The sequence below is a fragment of the Sciurus vulgaris genome (genome assembly GCF_902686455.1).
Source record: "Sciurus vulgaris genome assembly, chromosome: 8".
NCBI lineage: Eukaryota > Metazoa > Chordata > Mammalia > Rodentia > Sciuridae > Sciurus > Sciurus vulgaris.
The window spans coordinates 31,175,273-31,199,036 of NC_136468.1; the positions used below are offsets into that span (position 1 = coordinate 31,175,273).

General features: G+C 38.0%; 1 protein-coding gene across 9 annotated transcripts in view; it reads left to right on the forward strand.

The window, feature by feature from the left end:
• CADPS2 (calcium dependent secretion activator 2) overlaps positions 1–23,764 on the forward strand; it is a 556,850-nt gene that overhangs the window by 450,612 nt on the left and 82,474 nt on the right. For all 9 annotated transcript variants that reach the window (XM_079149839.1, XM_079149831.1, XM_079149833.1 and 6 more), the window contains one exon: positions 13,526–13,629. In XM_079149839.1, coding sequence (XP_079005965.1) covers positions 13,526–13,629 — 104 coding nt within the window. The remainder of the gene's footprint in view (positions 1–13,525; positions 13,630–23,764) is intronic.

Below are 23,764 nucleotides of genomic sequence, written 5' to 3' on the forward strand. Positions count from 1 at the left end.
CTAATTAATTAGCTCATCGCAGTGTTGGCAGATTAATTCCTGTGCATCCAAAGATGTTTGGGGGAAATAATAAGCAGGGCTGCAAGGATTATTGACTAGAGGGGCAAATGAAGACATTATTTGCTCATGTCTGATGAGGCTGAAAGCTCCGTGTGCTCCCTCAGTTTGTGTCGCACAGAGGAAAGTCTGCTGTGCAGTGCCCAGCCTCTCTCTGCGTACTCAAGTGACCAGCTGAGAGAAAAGTCAAGCAAGGACCAGAAAAGCACCCTTGGACACAGCAGGCACCACCCTCAAGACCTCTGCATTCAGTAATTACCCAAAGGAAAGGACCAAAAGAAAGAAGAGGGCTCTGTCAACCTCACACAAACCAAGGAGATGCTTAAGGACAAGTGCCTCTCTCCTCTCCAGTGGGTTCTGAGTATAAGTCCCTTTAACATCATTCCTGCTTTATCTGAGTGTGATTCTAGAAAAGCAATAATATGTGTTACTCTGTTTAAAACTGCTGACAACCCTTCACGTTGCCCTCTGCTTTGGGCTTTCCACCCCTTAAATTAGAACGAATCTAACCAGCACTGACTGATTTGTCATGCCTCTGCGGAGGTGTTCTGTGACCTCAACAATGACACTTTTCCTTGATCCACAGTTTCTGTTCATGAGTCATCCATCATGTCCTTTCTTTTCTAACAATTCTATTTATTTAAAAAAAAATTATTTATCATCCAGTGTGAGTGGTAATAGATAAGGTCACCCTCAGTCACTGCTGGTCGTGGATAATCCATAGATAAAAATAAAAAACTTGAGTTAATGTTGAATGATGTCCCCCTCCAGGTCACACTGTCACAGGAACTTGATCTTAAGTTTTAATGACACAAATATTAGGATATTTGAGGACAGACACCTCCTGTCAAACCTGTAAGCATGGTAGGCTTCAGCTTTCTGGCTGTTTCCCTGCAAACATATCAGCCTCCACACCTACCCATGTCTGCTCTTCTCTGAATTCAGAGGGTGAAGTATCTTCCTCTTCAAAACCAATGCACTCTCTGTGGTGCTGGTTTCAATTCCACCTACTTCTTTCTGGATAGATTTTGCTTCATTTTGCATCTCTTCTTTTTCCAGTTGTTTGCAGTTCTTTTTTCTAGATCATTCTTTTTCATTTGTAACCAAGGTATCACCCTAAAATAGGCTTACTTTGGGCCCTATACCTCCTTCTAGCTGCTATCCAAAGAGTATTGTATATGCTCATCTTTATTTCACTCACTTGACTTCTCATGTCACAGAAGTGTGGCTTTCAATCTTAGTAATCTTCCTGGTGCAGGGGTTACACTAGCCTGGAGGGTAACAGGGAGGGAGGGAAGCTTTAAATTCTGATCCTACCTCTCCCTTGCATTGGCTTGGGACAAGCAGTGCCATACCTCTTGCCATTACAATTGGAAGCTGTAGTCCAGGTCACCAGTATCTGAAAGTAATATTAAGAGTGAGATGTCCGTGAGAGCTAGAATGGCCTTGGTGAGTCACCCTTCCCCTCCTCTGCCATTCAGATCCCCAAGCTTAATGCATTGCAGCCAAGAAGACTGTTGACCGAGGGCTTCTGCTTTGAGTATAACCAATTAAAGGTGAATCTATCCACTGGATTTGCCTAATGGATTGGTAGAGAGAGGAAATAATCTGTATTTGGTTTTGTATTGCCTAGGGCTGTCCCTCCCAAATCCTAACCTCAGACTCCCTGCAAGGGATATGACCAAGCACCACCTGTCATCCCATTCTCAATTCCTCCAAGAGAGCTGGCTCTCATGTCACAATAACTGGATTCCTGAGGAGTACAACTCCTTCAAAAGACAGTGAATTAAATGGTGTGTACCATTGGAATCAATGAACTATATTTAGAGTGAGTGTCATATTTCAAGGGGACAAAGGATGGTACTAGTAATTTGCTACAGGAACAAGAAGTCATGAAAATATTGGGTATAAAAATAATATGGTTATAAGAAAGATAAGATACAGGATGAATTTAGCTGAAGACTTGTTAGCAACCTGGGAAATCAGAATGAGGACAGCAGGAAAGGAGAACATGGTAGAAAATATAAAAGGAAAACTAAGTGGTACACAGAGTAGAAGTAGAGGAAGTCCAACTGCCAGCAGACTCAGGAGAAAAGAGATACAGATGCAATCTGCAAGGGAAAAAAACTAGAGGTAACAAAAGGCAGACCACCATGGAGGAACATTGTGAACAAAAACTGAAAGTCCGGTTGAAATCAAAATAGTTCTTGAAAAAGCATTTCTCTAAAAATCACAGGAAACAAAAACAGGCCAGCAAACTTTAAAAAAATTAAATAGTTCTGAAAGACCTGCCCTCCCTAAATCTCTAAGGCACATTGGTTTTGGAGGTGAGTTCTACCCAACATAAAAAACAAATAATTCCTATTCAAAATAAGTTTCATAAAATGGGAAAAGAGTGAAAGCTCCCTCGTTCATTTCAAGAAGTAATATCATCTTATTCCAAACCTGTAAAGACAATAGATCCAGAGAATCATCACAGAGCTATTTCATTATGAGCAAATATGCAAAATTCCTAAATATAATATTAACTCACAGTATTCAACTCTGCTTTGGGAAAATAATACATCAAAATCAATGGAATTTATCCTAGGAATGTAAAAGTTGTTTCCCATCAGAAAACAAACAAATTCAAAGAAAAATCCAAATTAATTCAACAGATTCAAAGAAAATATGTGCAACAGTTTAATACTTACACATGATTGAAATCTATACTGTTAGCAACATAAAAAGGAGACTTCCTTAACTTTGAAAGCTCACCAGAAAGATCAAATATGAATATTTTACTTAAAGGAGAAAATTTGGAAACATTCCCTTCAGGGATAGGAATAAGTACATATCCTTAACTCAGAGAATCTTGGATAACATAAAAGGAATACAAAATGCATGAATAGAAAGATAAGTCAACCCAACAAAACAGAAATGCCAGAGTCTTGTCTTATTAGATACTAAAAATAAGTTATAAAGCCCATGATCAGGTGGATCACGGATGTAGAATCAGTCCCCTGTGTCTATGGAGACTGGTGGGATTCGTTGGTGTAAAGGAGGAACTCAGATCGGGGGACAAAGGGAGGCTGCTTAGGAGGTACTGTTAAAGGGTGGTCCCATACAATGGTTTAAAAAGAATCTAGATTCCCCTCCGATGGAATCTTTCTCTCCAGTGAGATTAGAGATCTCACTGTAATGAAAGAAATACTTACCACTATAAATCTTGCATTTTTCCTACCCTCAGAGTTTTTTTTTTTTTTACTCATTTCTTAGATAATTTTCCAAGTTTGTATTATATCTGAAGCAAAACACTATTTTTTTAACTTATGTAGTGTAGATAATAAGTTGAGAATATTTAAATGAATATATTGCAGTTTTCCCCAAGATCTGGAAAAATTTATATTCTTCAAAAAAGTTCTCTCTGATGAACAGTTTTGTAAAAATTCTCCATGGGAATATAAGCACCCCTGAGAAAAGAAAACATTTGTGTAATGTCTCCTTCAATGTGCTTCTTCCTAGGAATTATTCCCTCAGCCATGATCTATGACACCCTGAACAGCTCTTGATAGAATCCTTGCTCCTTTCTTTGAAGATGCATGGAAATCTCATTACAAGTGTTCAACACCTGCTTCCTAAAAGGTCTCAAAAAGGATGTCAGTTTGCTCAGCTCATTTGACAGTGTGTCATGTGTTTTTTATTTTTATTTTCTACTTTCGTATGGAATGTGACTCATAGATAAATGCCATCTTGACATAACAAGTCTCCTTACTTTCACAAGCAATTTTGCAGAATTTGTCATTCTCCAGAGCCAGAGCTTGAAAACAACTGATTGGTGACCCCTCGTTTATTTACTAACATGTGTCAACAGGTAAACCAAGTGACATATAACAGCATGGCTCCTACAGAACCTTGTTAATCCTAGTAGTTTAGATATATTAAAAAGTCTTTTCCAATTGTATGAAATCAGAGTAATGCAAACTGACAGGTTTCTACCTCTTTCTTAACAGAGTTTGTAAGTGCTCAAAGTCTGCACAAATGAAATGATAGTTTCAAATTCAGTGCCTGAATCTGAATTATGTTTTGGGTATTAGAGAGGAGGAATCATTATTTGTAAGCTAGAGACAAGATGCAAACACCTAATTAAAAGGCCTAATTCAGGTGTTGGGGTAGCTCAGTGGTAGAGCACTTACCTAGCATGTGTGAGGCACTGGGTTCAATCCTCAGCACCGCCTAAGAATAAATAAATCAAGGTATTGTGTCCATCTTCAACTAAGAAAATGTATTTAAAAAGACCTAATTGAGGGCTGGGGATATAGCTTAGTTGGTACAGTGCTTGCCTTGCAAGCACAAGGACCTGGATTCAATCCCCAGCACCCAAAAAAAAAAGACCCAATTGAATATATTAATATATATATATGTATATATGTGTATTTTTTAATTCTAAAGAGGAAAATTCTTAAATATCCATAAGGCAGCAGTGCATACCACATGTTCACAGTGGTTGACAGATGCAGGACATTAAATTTATAGAAATATTCAAAATGACACTAAGTTCATCCCTAGTCTCTGTACCTGGTCTTTATGCTTATCCAACTGGGAGTCTTGACCCAAATGTGAGCGTGAAATATGTGATCATTGCTAATGCATGATTTCACTGCCCTAGATGATGTCGATCACATATCAGAGGAAACAAAGACATATACACAGACATCAAGATCTTTTAACCAATTTCTTACCATATTATTTTCAAAGGATATCTCATTTTCTGGTTGCTGGTCTCTAGAAAGCTTCTCTTTGTATCTCCTTCAACTGGCCTCCCAACTGGCAAGCAACACTCTGGAGTTGCTTTCAACTTTCCCAATGCCTACTCCTCAACAGACCGTCTTCCCTGTAACCCCACTTACAATTCTGAGACTTTATTCCCCATTGTTTTACTTGAGTATTAGAAAGTAGGCCAAAGAGGGTAAGGGATAGGGGAAGATGTGAGTGTGGAGGTGTTCCTTTTATGCACGAATATGACAAATGACATAGAAAAGATGTCTTTGATAAACACAGTTAGAAAGCAAGAAAAAATAGGCATGAGATTAAAATGCTATGCATTTTAATCTTAAATATGCATATTTAATCTTAAATATGCATTATATTTAAGAATATAATGAGTGGTATTGGCGTGGCAGGCACTGAGATTATTCTAGCAATTTTCAGTGCCTGAATTTGAATTATGTTTGGGAGAAATGGATTCAAGATGTACAAAGAGCAACACACAAGAGAGGGGACCACTTATCAGTTTCAGCTATGGAATGTACATGCATATGCATAAGACCAGTTTTTAAAAATGCCTGTTATAAAATTAGTTAGCAAAGTCACAGTGGAAAATTGTGCACTGTCTTTAGAATCCTACAACCTAGTTTTTTTTCCCCAAAACTAACGAGAGGAAACTAAGTATACAGGTTGAATTTTTTCTTCTCCTTCAGGCCTCTTAGTCTTTGCAACCAGCAACACTGTGTAGATACATTTTCCCCCATGAGACTTTGCAAACGTTTTTGCTTTGCAAACTTGGAGAGAAACAGGATCTCAAAAAAAGACAACTTTAATAAAACTAAAATCTGGATATCTATGATTCTCATCTTTTATAAATCAGGTTATTGTAAAAGCCCATAACAAAAGATAAAACATTAATTTCTGCATATGTGGGCACATGTAATCTTTTCTGTGTAATGCTATCACTATTACCCCTTATTTTGTGGTCTTAAGAGGAGAATATGCCTCTAATTCCCTGCCAAAGAAAGTTTCACACAGTCCCTGACTTTTACCTCACATATATGTTGACACATGTCAGTCATGGGTCACTACTTACTGTTGTCTTATGGAGATTGCTCAGTTTAGATCCTGTCCAGCTGCCAAAGGCCTACACTCCAGTAGCCAATTCTCCTTTATTCCACTGTTGAACACTGACTTAAAAATGAATTTATTGATGTGAAAAATAATACTGGTGAAATAGTTAATGTGACTGTGACCACAGAACAATTATTGCAAAGCACTATGTCATTAACATGGCTAATTCCAAGGAGATATTAAGTGAAACTGTTGCTTTAAATGAGAGGGTCATTAAATGAGTTGGTCCCAAAGGACTCTGTGGAAGTAGGAGCCACAGACTTATTGTTTTCAAACAACTGTGGCATTAGTATTCTTTTGGATTCCTGAAAACTGTAGGAGGTCCTGCCCTCTTAGATTAATTATGTTCATTGATACATATAGGATTGCCTAAACAGGAACAACCTCCAATCTGTATAACCCTATAAAAATGTAAAATTAATTCCAATTCTGCAGTCATACCTAAAATGAGGCTTATATAAAGAAGTAGTTTGATTTCAACTAAAGGATAAAATTTACATAGGGTCACCTTTGTTTTTAATTCTGTTTTTCATAAGCATTAACAGTACTCAAAGTGCGTTTTCTAGGCCAGCATCAAGAGCATCACCTGGCAACTTATCAGAAATACAGATTCTTGGGTCTCACCCAAGAAGGCTGAATCAGAAACTCTGGAGATAATGCCAGGCAATTTGTTTTAGCACGTCCTCCAGGTGGTTCTGATTCACACTGAAGTTGAGAACCGCAGATCTGTACTAAAGATACTGCATTCATTGATGAAAGCAATATATATCCTAGCACTCATAGAACCATAATGTCATTTAGAGTGCAGTTAGGAAAGTGTCAATGATGCCTGCTTCTCTTTCATCACTCACAGTTAATGTAGCAAGTGTATGCCCCATTGAGTTTTAGGAATTGCCTCCCCCCAGATTTTTGAAGCAGTCTTCTTAGCAAGTTATATACTATTCCCTCTAGGGCAATAAGGGCAGAGATTTCCCCCAGAATCATCTAACCTACTCACAAGCCCTAAAAAAGTAGTAGACAGGTGGCAGGGAGGGGATACTTTGGTTTAATGGGAAGAAAGTATCTGGTTACCTGCCCTACTCACCTCTTGGGATAAAAAGGCTCATGAGTATTGAGATCTGGCCAGGATTAAGGCTCCTGGGAGCCTGGCTGCCCTAGGCTCTGGCACCTCATCACTTACCCCAGGTTGCTTTGTCTGGAGCTGGAGAATAGGTAAGAAAACCTAAATGAAAATTTAGACTTTCCAACTGAGCTATCTGTGTGGGCCGCACAAATGGATAAGCAGTGGTACTAGACAAGAGTTAAGATCCAGACTAGGGAGCCAGGAAATATTGCCTGAGCCAGCAAAGAAGGCCTAACAGGACTATGACTTATGAATGGACAGAAGGCATCTTACATAGAGTTAGGTAAGACCCTGTCTTTTCTGTTATTTCTGGTTGGAGCAAATTGTTTATGTGCCCCCAGCACTGTGTGCAATGCTGCCATGGGTTTCTTTGAAGACTGGAGGAGGAGGAGGAGGAAGGGGATTCATTCCCCGCTTTTCTTAGCTGTATCTGAGGTAGATAACTTTAGCAAGCAGTCCACAGAGAAGCAGCTGACAGACCTGCCACTGGATGATCTTGGGATGCCAGGTAGAAGAAATCCAATGTCACATCCTTGGTCCAATTTCTTTCCTCTTGATCTGTCAAGGTGAAACCTCACTATTTACAGCTCAGAGAGTGTCCCAGGTGAATGCTTCCATATTGCAATATCTTCTTCCAAAGGGAAGTCTTGCTTTTAACCCCCTAACTGGATGATAATCATTTTCCTGTGTCTTTCTCCTCTTTCCAAACTTTTTCCAAAGTTATTCCTAGAGTCCCTATTTATTTATTGATAGTACTTGAGATTGAATCCAGTGTGCTTTACCATACAGCTACCACCCCAGTCCTTTTGCTTTTGAGACAGACCCTCACTGAGTTGCTGAGGCTAGCCTCAAACTTGTGATCCTTCTGCCTCAGCCTCCTGAATTGCTGAAACTACAGGTGCACATCACCATGCCAAGCTAACCCTACAGTACCTTTTAAATCTTTTAATGTCTCTCACCTCAGCTATTTCATAACAGGACTTTCTTGTCCTCTATCCAGTTTTTATTGGGAGGGAGAAGCAACAGGAGAGTAAGTTTTTCTTTGCATGGGAGGAATGGAAAAAGTGAAAGACTTTGTGTTGGACTGCTGCTCGCTTTCTAAACTCAAACGCCCACCCACTAAAATAATTTCTTTCTGAAGAACTCCACAGGATATGCATGAGCAATTTAAAGCCTTCCTGTTGATTCATCTTTGGTCCTATTTCTTGCAAGCTAAAATCCCTGTGATCACATGCTGAGTGCATTTAATTGGCCCTCTGTTCAGACTTCATTACAGAACTTCCTCATATTGGCTAAAAACAGGTAGTATGTTGCATAGTCTACTGCAGAGTCTGGTTAGAGAGAGAGATATATAGATTCTTTGAAGTCAGAAATACTATCTTGTTCACCATTGTATCTACTCAGTTGCTAGTGCAGCCCCTTAAATGAAATAAATATTCATTGATTAAATTCAAAGCCACAAACTCTGGGGAGTTGAAAAACCAAATGAGAAATCTGAGTACAAACGCAGAAATTACTTTTTTATATTCCCCACCAAAATCATCATGGCGTTCGTGCAAGAAAGGAAAGAAGACGGGGCCATGTTAGAGTGGGATTGTTATATAATCCTTCAGTTATTGCCATCTTGAGACACTATTTCTTGTTTAGCTAGAAGTACAGAAGCAGTCTAGAAAAAGTTAAGATCATTGTGTGTATGTGTGTTGAGAACACTTAAAATCTTGTCTTATCAAAATTAATTTGTGATGATCATTACATAATACATGTACATTAAATCATAACTTATACTTTGAACATATGCAATCTTTATTTGTCAATTAAATATTTTTAGTTAAGGTCAAAAGCATCACAAATTGCTACACATCTGACATGAAAAAAAAGGAGCTGAAGCGATCTCACTGGTCATCTTCCCATGCCCCCTTCCAACTTTTACCATGAACATCATGGTGCATTCATGGCTAGGAACCTTGACAGGAAATGGCAGCAAGGGAGGCAGACAAGGAGAATATTCTGGGAGCTCACACCTCTCTGAAGCCTGGGAGCAGAACTAAAGCCTATCAAAGCAAAGCAGTCAATCTGTCCTCTGCAACTTTCCACCTCCTTCCCTCTTTTCCACTGGGATCTCTTAAAGGTACAGAAGCATAATTAAAAGGAATTGCTTTAAGGAGCCAAGGAGTAGTGCCATAGAAAAATCAAAAATGTTCCATAATGAAAAAGGATCATAGCCAAGAGCAGTGCATTGAAATTCATCATGAAACCTTGCTGCTTTTGGCGTATTTGTTTTAAATGTCACTATTTGAAATGTATTACAACAATCAGCAACTTGGTGTGAAACTTGAAGAATATAGAGAACATCTGTAATGCTGTGAAAATGTTACTAAAAGAGCGAAAGAAAACACCTTAAGGAGGAATTCTCACATATTCACAGTGATCAGGTTTTTGAATGCATCCGTTGATAACCTTGTTGTCTGATAGAGTTCCGATTATGAAACGCTTTAGACTTGTTGGCTGTAGTCAAATGGTGAAAATCAGGGGTAGCATACACATGTGCCTGATAAAAATACTATTTATTTAAAGTATTAGTGGCCATTACTTTCAAGTACAAAGTTTTAAACCTCTCAGTAAACATAATCTAGGAGGAATAAAACGTTTTAGACTATGGTTGAGTTTCACCTAGGACACAGGGTCCGCACAGAGTTTTTATTTAAGATAGCATCAAATGTAAAAAGCTGGTTTTGAAACGTTCATACATAAACAGTAATATGTTTCAAGGTGGTTTTTATGATTTTTTTTTCCATTATTGCCTACTTGTAGCTAAGAAGATGGTATGTGTGTGTTATTCCTGTGAGAGAACTGAAAATGAAAAATAATTCAAGTCATTGAGAAGATTTTAATCTCATCTCAGACAGCAGCCGCATGACTTGATCACCTTCCTCAGCATCTCTGAGACTTTGTAACTGAGAGTCTTGATTCCTTAACTTTCAGATTGGGTGTGAGGGTTTGGTCAACAATGTGCTAAAGTATACAAAAAACAAGTTCCTGTTCTGTGATATAAAAATTTTCTTTAATTCTTTCATCTTCACCTTTCCTTGTGAAAAACAAACTGTGCACACTTGTAAAAATGCTAAGATAATAACAATCAATAGATAAAACCCAGAATTTATAGGTAGCGTAGATTCTCTAAGCTTGAAAAATCTTTGAATGACTTTGATCCTTCCCTCAAAGTGTCTCTTGTATCTTTGCCTCCTTCTCCATCCCCGACACTCTACTGGATGGGACCCCCAGGGTCCGTGCCACATACCCTCACTGAGCCAAATACATTTTCCTAAAATTCTCTTAATTCCAAAGCCCTGCTAAGAAACATTTGTGCTAAGCTATGTATCAGTAGTCATCCAGCCTGCTGATTATCTTACTTACAGCCTACCATGGTCAACCATCATTCCCAGCACATTCATGTTCTAACCAGGTAAGTACCAGACATAGCAATTAGGAGCCACATGAAGTTCAGGTCTCTGTTTCACTACTTTTTAGCTGTTGCATTTCATCTCTGCTGTGCATGTGTCCTTATCTGTGATTTATATTGATTAAAAAACAAAAAGGTGTTATGAAAAGCAGTGAGATAACCCACAGGAAGTGGCCTCTAGTACCCAACAGTGGCTCTCAGGGAACTGTAACCTTTGTGCCTGTCGGCGTCTTCTCCTTCCTCTACAATGCACCTCATGTGTCATACAGTTCCTCTTCTCTGGAAACACTCCCTTTTCTTACCCCAGTCCTTTGTTATTCCTTGTCAACATGATCCAACTGGGGTTCATATCCCTGAACCCCCAAACCATGTACACACCCTACTAAATTCTCTTGCAAGAGGGAATTATGACTTATCTTCCCTCTAATGTCACCCGAGCCCGCCTGCTTTCTGCAGTCTCCTCCCATCTCTCACATCACTGATATATGTATTTGCTTCATATTGTTTCCAAACTTTTCTTGAGGACCTTGTTTTCCCGTTAAACAGCCAGAGCCTCCCCCTAGTAGAACAGGCTGTGGAACTAAGTCATGAGCTGGCTTGACCTCACCCTTGTTTGAAGATGTTGAAATGTTCTTGGAAGAGATGGAGGATTTGATGGTTGATGTCTAAGGATGCGTTAAGTGGGTTTCTGGGTTTTGCTTTGAGATCAGGGGCACATCTTATACTACTGTCAACTAAAAGGAAAAAGCAGAAAAGATTGACCTGAAAGAAGAGGAAATAGCATTTATTTGGGAAACAAAGAATTGCAATTTGGTACATTGAACCAGGGCCACCCTACATAGTGTCCTCTAAGTCAACTGTAGCCCAGATTTTTCATATGAGTTTTTTTGTTTGTTTGTTTTTTTGGTTTTTTGTTTTGTTTTGTTTTGTGGCACTGGGGATTGAACCCAGGGCCTTGTGCTTGTGAGGCAGGCACTCTACCAACTGAGCTATATCCCCAGCCCTTCATATGAGATTTCTACAAAAAGTTGTTTACAGAGGCAATTTATTGACTGGGCAGAAATACTGAATCACAAATCTGATCTGATTAGTTAGTCAATCATGGTACTCCAAACTGAGAATCATTGAAGTCCAGAGCATACGACCTTCCGTTGTTTAATCCAAGTCCAATGAAATATTCCCTTGGCAGGTGTGCACATCCTCTGCAGCCTCCCAACCCTGCCTTAGAAAGCTGTGGCCTTGGTTACTTCATTTTCTTTCATATTTCTTTCTACTCCCCACAGCTAAGAGAATTGTGGGCACACTCAACTATTTGGTGTCTGACAGGCTGATTTTCCTAAAGAATCATTGTGTTCTCTGATCCCTGTTAAAGAAGAGCTGTGACTCTCCCTCTTGCAAAAGAATTTAATAGGATATGTACATGGTTTGGGGGTTCAGGGATATGAACCCCAGTTGCATCATGCTGACAAACATCAACCCTAAGTAGTGTTTGACTGCCTCACAATGTGTCCTTGGAGAACAAATTAGGATGGAGCAAATGTATGTCTTCCAAATTTAAGGCTGGAATTTTAAGGAGAAATAAATTGAGGGAAAAGATCTGTTGCAGGAAAAATAGGGAAAAAAAGTGACTCCTAAGGTCCACAGAAGAAATTCTTTTTTCTGAAAAATTGATTTCCCCTTTATCTGGTCTTCTTAATGGGGCAGAGAGAAATCATGGAGCCCATAAGTCTAAGAGAGGGTGGTTTAGATACAGTCTGAGAGTGTCCCCCAAAGTTTCATGTACAGGGAGCTTGGTCTTCAGTGTGGCAGCATTGAGGTGGTGAGACATTTAAGAGGTAAGGGGGCAGTGATTGGATCATGGTGACAGCATTCTCAGAAGGAATTAATGCTGATCTCTGAGCTAGTTCTTAGAGTCAGTTCTCAGAAGACTGGGTTGTTACAGAGCATGCACTTAGTTCCTTCTGCATGTAGTCTATTTCTACTTCTCTACCATGTTACAGTGTGCCCAGAAAGGCCTTCACTAGAGGCCAAACAGACAGGGCTACCCAATCTTGAACTTTAAGCCTTTAAAACCATGTGCTGAATATACCTCTTTTCTTTATAAAGTACCCAGTGTCAGGTATTCTATTATAGCAACACAAATGGACTAAGACAAGGGGTCATCTTTGTTAATTAAAAACTCTGCTCTTTGTATTCAATCTTGAAAGTTTCATTACTCAGAACACATCTAATTTCTGCCAGTTTGCTGTATCTTTGAAATCAACTACTTTGCCTTCTCTTTTTCTGAATTTCAGGTAGTTGTACTTAATCTTCTTGTGGCCTGTCCTTTTTTACACCAATTTGGCTTAATGCTGAAGGAACTTTTAACTTCAAAGAATGTGTCTGCCCTTCCCCATCCCCCTGCCCCTGACAGTTGGAAGGTGGGGTAGGATGGTGGCAGGGAAGCAGGAGAGGAAATCAGTTAATTGCAGGCTGTCAGAGTTGTTTTAGGTGACTTTGTACTTCTTGAATTTAAGATCACTGTGAACTATAGACGTTCAGGATGGGAATTTAAATAGCAACAAAAAAGCCTGGGTTTTGCTAATGCCAGGAATGACTCATCTGGTGAGAATGGTATTGAATTGATAATACAATACAGAGAGAAGGAAAAGACTGTGGTATCTGCTCTCTTTGTGTTTCTGACCTTGAGGAGAATTATAACTTGTTTGTTGCAGAAGTTGAGCATCTAATGTGCTGTTGCACCTGTTAGTTCTTATGTACTAAATGGCAAAGCACTTGCGGATCCCTGTGATTGCTTTGTGGGTGAAATATTTTCTTCAATCTGGTGAACTGGGTTTGTAAAATATAATGTATTCAATTGTGTTTCTTGCATCCCTTATTTCTCAAAAGTATGCTTTCTCATTCTATTTCAACACTGCAGTCTCATCATTACGTCTTAGAATATGTTTGCCTTTGTATTTTCAAGGTAACATTGTTTTTGTGTTTCTTTTTCTTTTTTAATACAGAGACCATGAACCAGGCAACTCCTGCTAGGAAGCTGGAAGAGGTTCTTCATCTAGCAGAGCTCTGCATAGAAGTCTTACAACAGAATGAAGAGCATCATGCAGAGGTGATGACTGGTTTAAAGCTCTTTGAAGGCTCTGTCATAGTAGCAGCAGCACCAAAAAAGTAGCCTGATGACACACAGCTGGCCATTCACCTTTAGAAAACTGAGAGCATATATGAATTTCCTAGAAATATAATTTCTATACATCACAAAGCATACATCTACTATAGTTGCATATGTATAAAATTTCATATCTATTTCTGAAAACAATCTTGGAAGAGCCTATAGAATCTATCCCTATAGAATGCATAAAGAATATAACCAAACTGGGTGGGGCAGTGACTCTGGAGACTGAGGCAGAAGGCTCATCAGCCTCAGCATCATCATCAGCCTCAGCAACTTAGTGAGACCCTGTCTCAAAAAAAAAAAAAAACTCTCTTTTTACAAAATAAAGCTAGAACACAATCCCACCTTATGAGGCCAAATCACTTGCTTTGACCCTTATGCTGTGATCACTTTAGTTTAGAAATTTAAGTGAATCAACATTAAAATGGAAAATCTGTGATAAGTTTGAAGGTAAATAGAATAGGAAACATTTATAATTGTAGTTGATCATTCTCCTCTTATCAAACTTTTTCATTAAACCTTCATTGGTTGTAATTTTGAAGTTCTAATTCCATATTAATATTCATTTCAGTTCTGGAGCGGTTTTTCTTCATGCAAACAGCTCATATTCTAAACCATTGTAATGATTGTGAGTTTATTTGTAAAAACAAAATTATTTCCTGCCTCTGCTTGGGTTGGGAGAAATGAATGGAACCAAATAAATGTAATAAAATTTAGTGCCCTAACAGTGCTTTTATTCTGGAGAAAGCACAAGAATGAACAAGAAAAAAGATCAGATACATATGAATTTATAGTATATTTATGTTTAATGAAACCTAGTTCTCAAAAATATAAGAAACTACAGGATCTATGTTTTAAGCAAATTCTTGGAAAAGAGTATTCAGGAAAACTTACCATAGGTAACTGAGATTTATTGTATCTGGTTATAAATATGATCATTCAAAACATCTGCTTTTAGCTCACACTGTGGAATCTAGTTTTTAGCTTGCATCTGTCATGTGTGAACTTGTTATGGATATTTTATTTTAAACTGAAGAAACAGCTGCTTCAATAATTTGAAATGAATTCCCAGGAGGATCTTTTCTAAGCTAGTACCATTGCTTGTTACAATGAAAATGATTACATGATAAAATATATGTATATTTTGTCTTTGTCTTTTGTTAAAAGGCATTATCGTCAGAATATTAGGCCTTTCTAAATTAAAAATAATCCAATTGAAATATATATTTCAGTTGAACAGGTCCCTCAAATACCTTTTATAGAATAAAAAATTAAATGTTATTTAATATACTCCATGCATTCACTGCGAATGCATGTTGAAGTATAACCTATAAAACACAATTAAAATGTTATTTAATTTTTTGAATCCATGAATATACAGTTGACTTTATTGAAAGAGATGATCATAAACTAAATATCACTCTATATGCTAAAATATAGAACTGTTATGGTGTCATCTTTTTATAAAATGCTTTGTAACACTGACATTTTTCTATTCCACTATGCTTCCAAATTCTTGGAATCCCTCAGGGAAGAGAGGTGAGTGAAATTAGTTCCACTGTTTTTCTAGCTTGGGATAACTCTTTTATGTGAATTTAAGAGAAGACCCACTGATGCTAGTAATTTTAAAGTCAACTTAGTCCTTTCCTTAGAATGAAAGACTGTTTCTCTTTGAACAACTATAATCTAATCTTTGTTACACTAGTGATGATGTGTAATGTGCCTTATTAACAATCATAGGCATAATTACTTAGATGCTGACCATCTGAGTAAAGTACAACAGAACAGATTTTGATATTCTGGTTTGGGTTTGTGATTTTGATTTTTTTTTTAATCCTGTAAGCCAGATAAACTTTTTCTCCAAATACTACTGGAGAATGAATTTGTGTGATCCCAGAGTCCTCTCCAGAATGAATTGGTAGACTGCACTCCACACTGAGCTAGTTTCTTTCCTCCATGAAAGAGCACCTGGCTCTGCTCCCTTGTGGGAGGTTAATGTGTCTGCCTCAAGGAGACCTTCAAGTGGCTGTGTGTCAGCTCAGTTCTTTTCATTCTCCTTCCCTGCACAGTGGCAGTTTACTTGACAGGGCTAAGAGGTTGTTTCTGTCCTTCAACAATTTCTCAGTTAAGTAGGCCTCCTGTCCTTCGGATCTTTGACAGTAACTTACTTACTAGGCAGTTTTCCTTTTTCTCTGAAAGCCTCTCCAACTCTCCTCTCAGGTGTTTTTCTTTAGAATTCCTGGTTCCTCCTTAGACGGTTTAAGCTCCTTTCCAGAAAGTCTTCAAGGCTGTCTCCACATTTCAGTGACCAGACCATGTCTGTCCAGAAATTTCAGGCAAACTGATCTGACAGCTTTTCATCCAAAAGCCACTTACTCTGACAAAGCTGGGGAGTCCCAGTGCCTAGTAGAGAAGCTGTCAGCTCTCACCAGCATGCCCCTTCCACACTTATCATCTATCCAGTAAGAAAAAAAGACCCAGAAAAGTTGAGCAACTTGCCAGGTATGCACAACTGGTTAGTAAGTGGGTAAAAACCCAGACCAGACCTTAGGTACAGGTATTTTCTAATAAACCACACTGGACTGGAGTGATCATCCTGCCCCGGTTCTGCTGACAGGTTTGGCATGCGGCATGGTAGCAGAGATGAAAATGCATAGGGAGGATTCCGATGCCAGCCTTGAGCTATCCTCTTCCATTCAGTCATTCTCTCCCTTGTCCTCTGGCACATGTCAGGATTCTCAAAGTGCTGAGGGTCTCAGTCGTGAGGCAAGGGAAACGACAAGACCAATATGAAGGCAGCTCAAATTCCTGCTTTGCTGTTTATTGTTACAGCAAAATTTCAACTTAGGGTTCCTAAAACATTTTAAATATAATGTCCTCCCTCATATGATAGCACGATAGTCAAGGTGGTTTCGGAGTAATTTGGTAACTACAGTGCAGACTTGCTCTCAGTTCACTGCAGATGGGTAATATTTTTTAAGAATTTAACCTTTATTTTTATTTATTTGTTTTTATGTGGTGCTGAGGATCAAACCCAATGCCTCACCTATGCTAGGCAAGTGCCCTACCACTGAGCTACAACTCTATTCTTCCCAATGGGTGATTGATCCTGCACATCAACTGGCTGTGTCCCAGGCTGCTCCAGCAGCAGAGCTGGAACAGGGAGCAGACCTAAGCATGAACACACATATTTGTTCTTATGTATTCATTAACAGAAACATCTATGTTTGAACCAAATTTAGCTTCTGAATGAATTCAAACTTAAAGAGAAAAGGTATTTGGTTTTTTTCCCATTTGTTTTTGCGTATGTCTCTCCACTGGCATGCATGTCTAGGGAATATGTTCAAATATGCTTATATAAAAGATTGACCATGAATGAAATCTACTATCTCCTTCTAAATGAGATTACAATAATCTTAACAGTTAAACTCATCTTAATTACATATTAGTCACATTTTGATAGCCAGCAAGATAAACCAACTTTCTTGTTTAGAATGGGTTTAAATTTAAGGTTAGATTAGTCTCTGAATCAACGAATGTTCCTCAGTTGGGGAAGAATGATCAACAAGGGTCATTTATGTGGCTAGGGTACACAGTAGAACCCCATTTACAGGAGTGATTTCCCAAAGAAATTACAAGGGCATGATTGCCCTAGCAAAAATGTTTGTTAATACTTTACTAATTATTATGTGTTTTATAATTTATTTTATTTTCACCTGATACATAAGCACTAGATATATTTATGGGATATCATGCAATAGTTCAATACAGGTATGCATTGTGCAGTGTTCAAATCAGGATAAACACATCTATCTCCTGAAACATTTATCATTGTTTTATGGTGAAAACACCCAAATTCTTTCTTTTAGCTTCTTTGAACTATCTAAGACATTATCATTATCTGTAGTCACCCTACAGTGCAATAGCACACCAGAGTTCTTTTCTATTGGCTAACTATACCTCAGTGCCCATCAATCAATCTTCCTCTATCCTCCTCTCCCATTCTCGTTCTACACTTGGCTGCAACGAGATTCACTTTTTTAATTCCACAGATGAGTGAGCTCATGCAGGGCTTCCCTCTTGTGCCTGACTTATTTCACTTAACAGTGACTCCCAGTTCATCCATGTTGTCATATATGACAGAACTCCATCCTTTTTGTAGTTAATTACACCTGTTGTGTGTATGTACCATTCTCTTGATCCAGCATCAGTCGATGGACACTTTGGTTTGTTGGTTGTTTGCCTACCTTGGATTTGTGAACAGTGCTGCAGTGAACTTGGGGTTGCAGATCTCTTTTTGTCAGACTAATGTCATCTCCTTTGGAAAATAGCCAGTAATAGGACTGCTGCATTTCATAATAGTTCTGTTTTTAATTTTTGAGGAACTCTATACTGTTTCCCATAATGACTGTACTAATTTATATTCTTGTTAACAGTGTACAAACAAAGGTTCCCATTTTTCCACATCCTTTCCTGTATTTGTTATCCTTTTGTTAAGAGCCATTCTGACTGGAGTGGAGTTTTTGTTTTTTTTGTTTTTAATTGTAAACAAATGGGATACATGTTGTTTCTCTGTTTGTACATGGAGTCAAGGCATACCATTTGTGTAATCATAAATCTACATAGGGTAATGTTGTTCAATTCATTCTGTTATTTTTTCTCTTCCCCCTACCCCTCCCACCCCTTTTCCCTCTATACAGTCCTTCCTTCCTCCATTCTTGCCACCCTCCTTATCCCTAACCCTAAACCTAACCCTAACACTAACACTACCCCCTCCCACCCCCCATCGTGTGTCATCATCCACTTATCAGCGAGATCATTCTTCCTTTGGTTTTTTGAGATTGGCTTATCTCACTTAGCATGATATTCTCCAATTTCATCCATGTGCCTGCAAATGCCATAATTTTATCATTCTTCATGGCTGAGTAATATTCCATTGTATATATATGCCACAGTTTCTTTATCCATTCATCAATTGAAGGACATCTAGGTTGGTCCCACAATCTGGCTATTGTGAATTGAGCAGCTATGAACATTGATGTGGCTGTATCGCTGTAGTATGCTGATTTTAACTCCTTTGGGTATAGGCCAAGGAGTGGGATAGCTGGGTCAAATGGTGGTTCCATTCCAAGCTTTCTGAGGAATCTCCATACTGCTTTCCAGAGTGGCTGCACTAATTTGCAACCCCACCAGCAATGTATGAGTGTACCTTTTTCCCCATATCCTCGCCAATACCTACTGTTGCTTGTGTTCTTGATAATCACCATTCTAATTGGGGTGAGATGGAATCTTAGGGTAGTTTTGATTTGTATTTCTCTTATTACTAGAGATGTTGAACATTTTTTCATATGTCTGTTGATTACTTGTAGATCTTCCATCTGGTTTTGATTTGAATTCCCCTGATGATTAATGATGTTGAGCATTTGTTACATACCTTTTACCCATTTGTATGTCTTCTGTGAGGTATACCTATTAAGAAGTCTGTTGCCTTCAGATTATTTGTTTTTTTTTACTACTAAGCTATTTGAGTTCCTTATATATTCTGAATATTTACCCCTGGTCAAAAGTGTGGTTTGAAATATTTTCTCCCATTCTGTCAGTTGTCTCTTTACTCCCTTGATGGTTACTTTTGCTGTACTTTCACTTTTTAGTTTGATAGAAATTCATTTTTCAGTTTTGCCTATTGTTTTCTGTGCTTTTTAAAGGGTTATCCAAAAAAACCTTGCCCATTCCAGTGTCCTGAAATAATGTCTTCCCTATGTTTTCTTCTTGTAGCTTCATAGTTTTATCTTAGTTTTATATCTTACATTTATGTCATTGATATATTTTGAGTTTTTTTTTTTTTTTAACTAGTGAGAAACAGGGGTCTAGTTTCATTCTTCTATATGTGGATATCCAATTTTCCCAGTACCATTTATTGGATGTTGGGGGCTATGCCATGCGGACTACGCCAAGATGGCGCCTGGCATTCAGCCAGAAGTTGTTTTGGTCATATTGGCAGTGAGGAAGTCTGTTAGCATAGACACTCAGGTGCTTTATCATTGGCCGTATTCAAGTGAGTCCATGCACACAACGCGTGCACATGTGTTCCCAAGTGCTCTTGCTCATGCCTGCTCATTTTAACCTTGCCGTAATTGGGCAGCTGGCTCCTCACCTGATCTCAACTGGCGTGGCCCAGCCCTCCACCTCCAGGAGGGAATATAAGCGGGCAGTAGGCGGAAGGCAAGAAGCAGCAGTAAGCAGAAGCAGCAGTAAGAAGCAGCAGCTAGCAGAGAGAAGAAGCAGCAAGCAGTAAGCAGCAGGCAGCAGCAAAAGGCAGATCGTAGAGCGGAGAACTGAGAACACACCTCTAGGTTGTAGATCACAGATAGATAGCACCTAGTTCACAGAATGCAGGACGCACCTCTAGGAAGAAGCAGCAGAACTCTAAGAAGAAATAGATCTCTGATAAGTGTAGCAAGCCTCTCTTTCTCTCAAAACTTCCTCTAAAAGCAAAGTCTCTCTTCCTCTAAGCAAAGTCTCTCTTCCTCTCAAAGAAGCCTCACTTCCTCTAAAAAAGCAAGCAAGCAAGGAAGCAGCACAGAAATAGAAGTAGTTTATTTCCAGTCCACCTCCGATAAATACCTGCGCAATTGTTGCTACAGGCAGTAACAAATATCCAGGAATTGGTACTGCGGGCGGTGACAATTGGAAAATAAAAATTTCTTCAATGTTTTCTCAGCAACTTTGCTGAAAATGAATAAACTGTAGATGTGTGAATTTACTTCTGGGCTCTCATCATTCTCGCTCTCTCTTTCTCTCTCTCTCCCTCTTTTTCTCCCTCTCCCCCCTTCTCTCCCCCTCTCTCCTAGTACCATGTTATAATAATTACTATTGCTTTATGGTGTATTTTTAAGTCAGACAGTGTAGGGCCTCCTACTTTCTTTTTGCTCAGGATTGCTTAGTCTATTTGGGGTATTTTGTAGTATTTTGTAGTTCCATATGAATTTTAGGATTTTTTTTATTTCCATGAAGAAAGCCATTGGTGTTCTGGTAGGGATTGCTTTGAATTCATAGATGGCTTTCATAGTATGGACATTTTAACAATATTGGTTTACCCAACCCATGAACACAGGATGTCTTTCCATTTCTTTATGACTTCTTTAATTTCTGTTATCAATGTTTTATAGTGTTCATTATATAGATTTTTCACCTCTTTGGTCAAATTTATTCCCAGGCATTTAATCAAAATAGCAAATCAAAACTTGTTTAAAAAAAAAAAAATTGTGATTAGGTTGGAAGTAGTTTTTCACCCTAAATGTCCAAGTCCTTTCTGCTGTCCTTCAAAGGGTGTAACAATTCCTAGAACATGACCTTCCAGCATCACATGGTACTGCATCTAAGTATTTGTATGTGAATATGGCAGAGCCAGAATCATAACCTAAACACTGGATTGTTTCCAGAGCTTTAGGATCATCTACAAATTCCAGGATTGCAAATTCATCTCCTTTTGGGCAAGGGGAATAAATTCCAAAATTAGGTTCACCGTTTTTGATTATTTATACAGGCACCTTCCCTTTGATGTTTTATTTTTATGCAAGGGAGAGGGTTACTGGGGATTGAACCCAGGGCACTTTACCACTGACCTATTTCCCAAGACCTTTCAAAAAATACTTTTAAAACTTGAGATAGGACCTCACTGAGTCACTGAGACTGGTCCCAAATTTGCAATTCTCTTGCCTCAACCTCCCAAGTTGCTAAAAGTTTACTATATTTTGAGGGTAAAAGAAATCTAAAGCCTGAGACTTCAGAGAAACTATAAAATTATATTTAAAAACTTAGACCATAAGAGATCTTTCTGATAAGAAAGCAAAGGACATTATCAGTGCTCTGATCTACTAAACATGGATGATTTATAGATGGATAATAGCTGGTGTGCCTTCTGTGGTTGCTTAAGAAGAAGTTACATGTATGCAAAATCTTACTCTCCAGACTCCAGCCTATCTGGATTCAATCAGTGTCCTCTTAACTACCAACTGTATGACATTGGCAAGTTGCTAACATATAAAATAAGGATAATTATATCACCTACCTAAAAGGACTACTTGAAGAATAAAATAAGATAGTGTTCATAAAACTTTTAGAACAACATTTGGCACATAGAAACTATTTAATTGATATTGGACATTATTTTCATTATTTTAAAAACTCATGACTCACATTATAAGATCTGTGTATGAATTTCAACACATTTTTAATAACTGATAGCAATATTTGTTTACATTTGTACAGAAAGGAATTTTCATATATATTTGATTTTCACAACAGAAATTCTGGAGGAGGTGAGGGTAACTATTGTTATTGTTAATTTGCAGATGGGGCAATTTTTGGAAATCCACTCAGAGAACTGATGTCCCTACCTCTGACTACTCAAGTCTCACAATTGCATTCAAAAGCTTATACTTTACTTCTAGGTTCAGTGTTCATTCTTACCTACCAGTGTTTTTGACTATATTTCATAAAAAGACCAGGCTTTCCAAGTATGATTAGCCTGCCATATATGTTCTTTTCATTATGCAAGATTTATCTCTTTTGTACTTCCTTGTTAAGTAAATGAAGCATTGCCTTCTGCCTCTGCCATCACATTTACACTATTTAGTGACCTAGCATTAGAGCCAGTAGCTTTAACCTGGATAGTCATGACTTTGATTGATGCCCTACTGACAGATGCATTTCTGGGAAGCATTTTTTCCTACTTGATGGAGACCCTGCTGCTGTTGACTCTCTGCCATCTCCCAAGAAGTGGTACCCTAGGGAGGAAATGATACAGTCTCTCTTCTTGGTTCTAACCTAGGGTGAGACAACTCCACTGAGTGGGATGGTAAGAAAGCAGAAGGGACAGGTATAGAACTGATCTGGTGTTTTCAGGGTAGCTGCAACTCTTGCTTTGATTTTAAGAAACAGTGGTTGATTAACACTTCCTCCAGACATCATTAGAACAACTGGCATTCATCACAGATTGGCTTATATTCACCAGGAACAGCATCATTAGGAGTATAATTGGAGATATAAATATGTACTTCTGCAAAACATAATGAAATTTTTTAGTTGATGTCCAAACCTTGAATCTTAAATTATATTCCATTGTATTTCATTCCTGACCCAGGTTCTGATTTCCAAGTTAACTTTAAAATGAGCTTTAGGAATTTTTCTTAGAGTCCTGAAACAATCCTGACCTAACATCACTATTATTTTCTTAAGTATTGGCTGGGAACTGAAAGTGAAATTTTGAAAAAAATCTCTCTGCAGTACTGCATTTTTACTAGGGTTTCTATACTGCTGTACTCAGTGAGGAATTTCAAGTTATTTTCTTTGTCACCCCTGCAGCTCCCAAAGGCAGAAATAAGATATAGTAATGAAATCATGTATATCATTGAATTTTTATTGTTAGCTTGTCAGATATCTAGTAAATATTTAACCAAAAATACACTTGCAAAGAACAATACATTCAGTGTACATGGAGTATTCCATTCCCAATAAGTTTCACATTTCTATTTTTATCATAGCATTGAACTAGACATTAAAATAGCCATAACTCTCAAGTCTATTCTTTATTTATACTACATTTTCTTCTTCAAGCCAGCTTTTCCTTCTATTTACCATTTACTAATTAGTTAAGGGACAATTTTTACTAATATATCATTATTATTATATCTTTTAAGACCATGTTTGCTATAAAAGTTTTGAAGAAAATAGTACACCAGAATTTCAAAATCTGCTGTTCTGTGGTTTTTCTCTTCCCATATAATTTATTGTTGAATAAATTAAATGAAGCTTGAAAATAAAGGTGGACTCTTCCAACATTTTAAATCTTTTTTTCAATGGAAAATTTTAATTTGGAGGATAATGAAAATAACTATCACAGAAGTGTGTATGTTTTCTAGTAATTTGGTTAAAAGATAATTATATTGCCTAAAGCTCAAGAGAAAAATTAGAGAAAGATCTGAAAGACTATTCAGCAAAAACAGTATTAAAAATGATCCTTAAGTATATGAAGAATTGCTTAAACTTGTTTGTAATTAGAGAGACACAA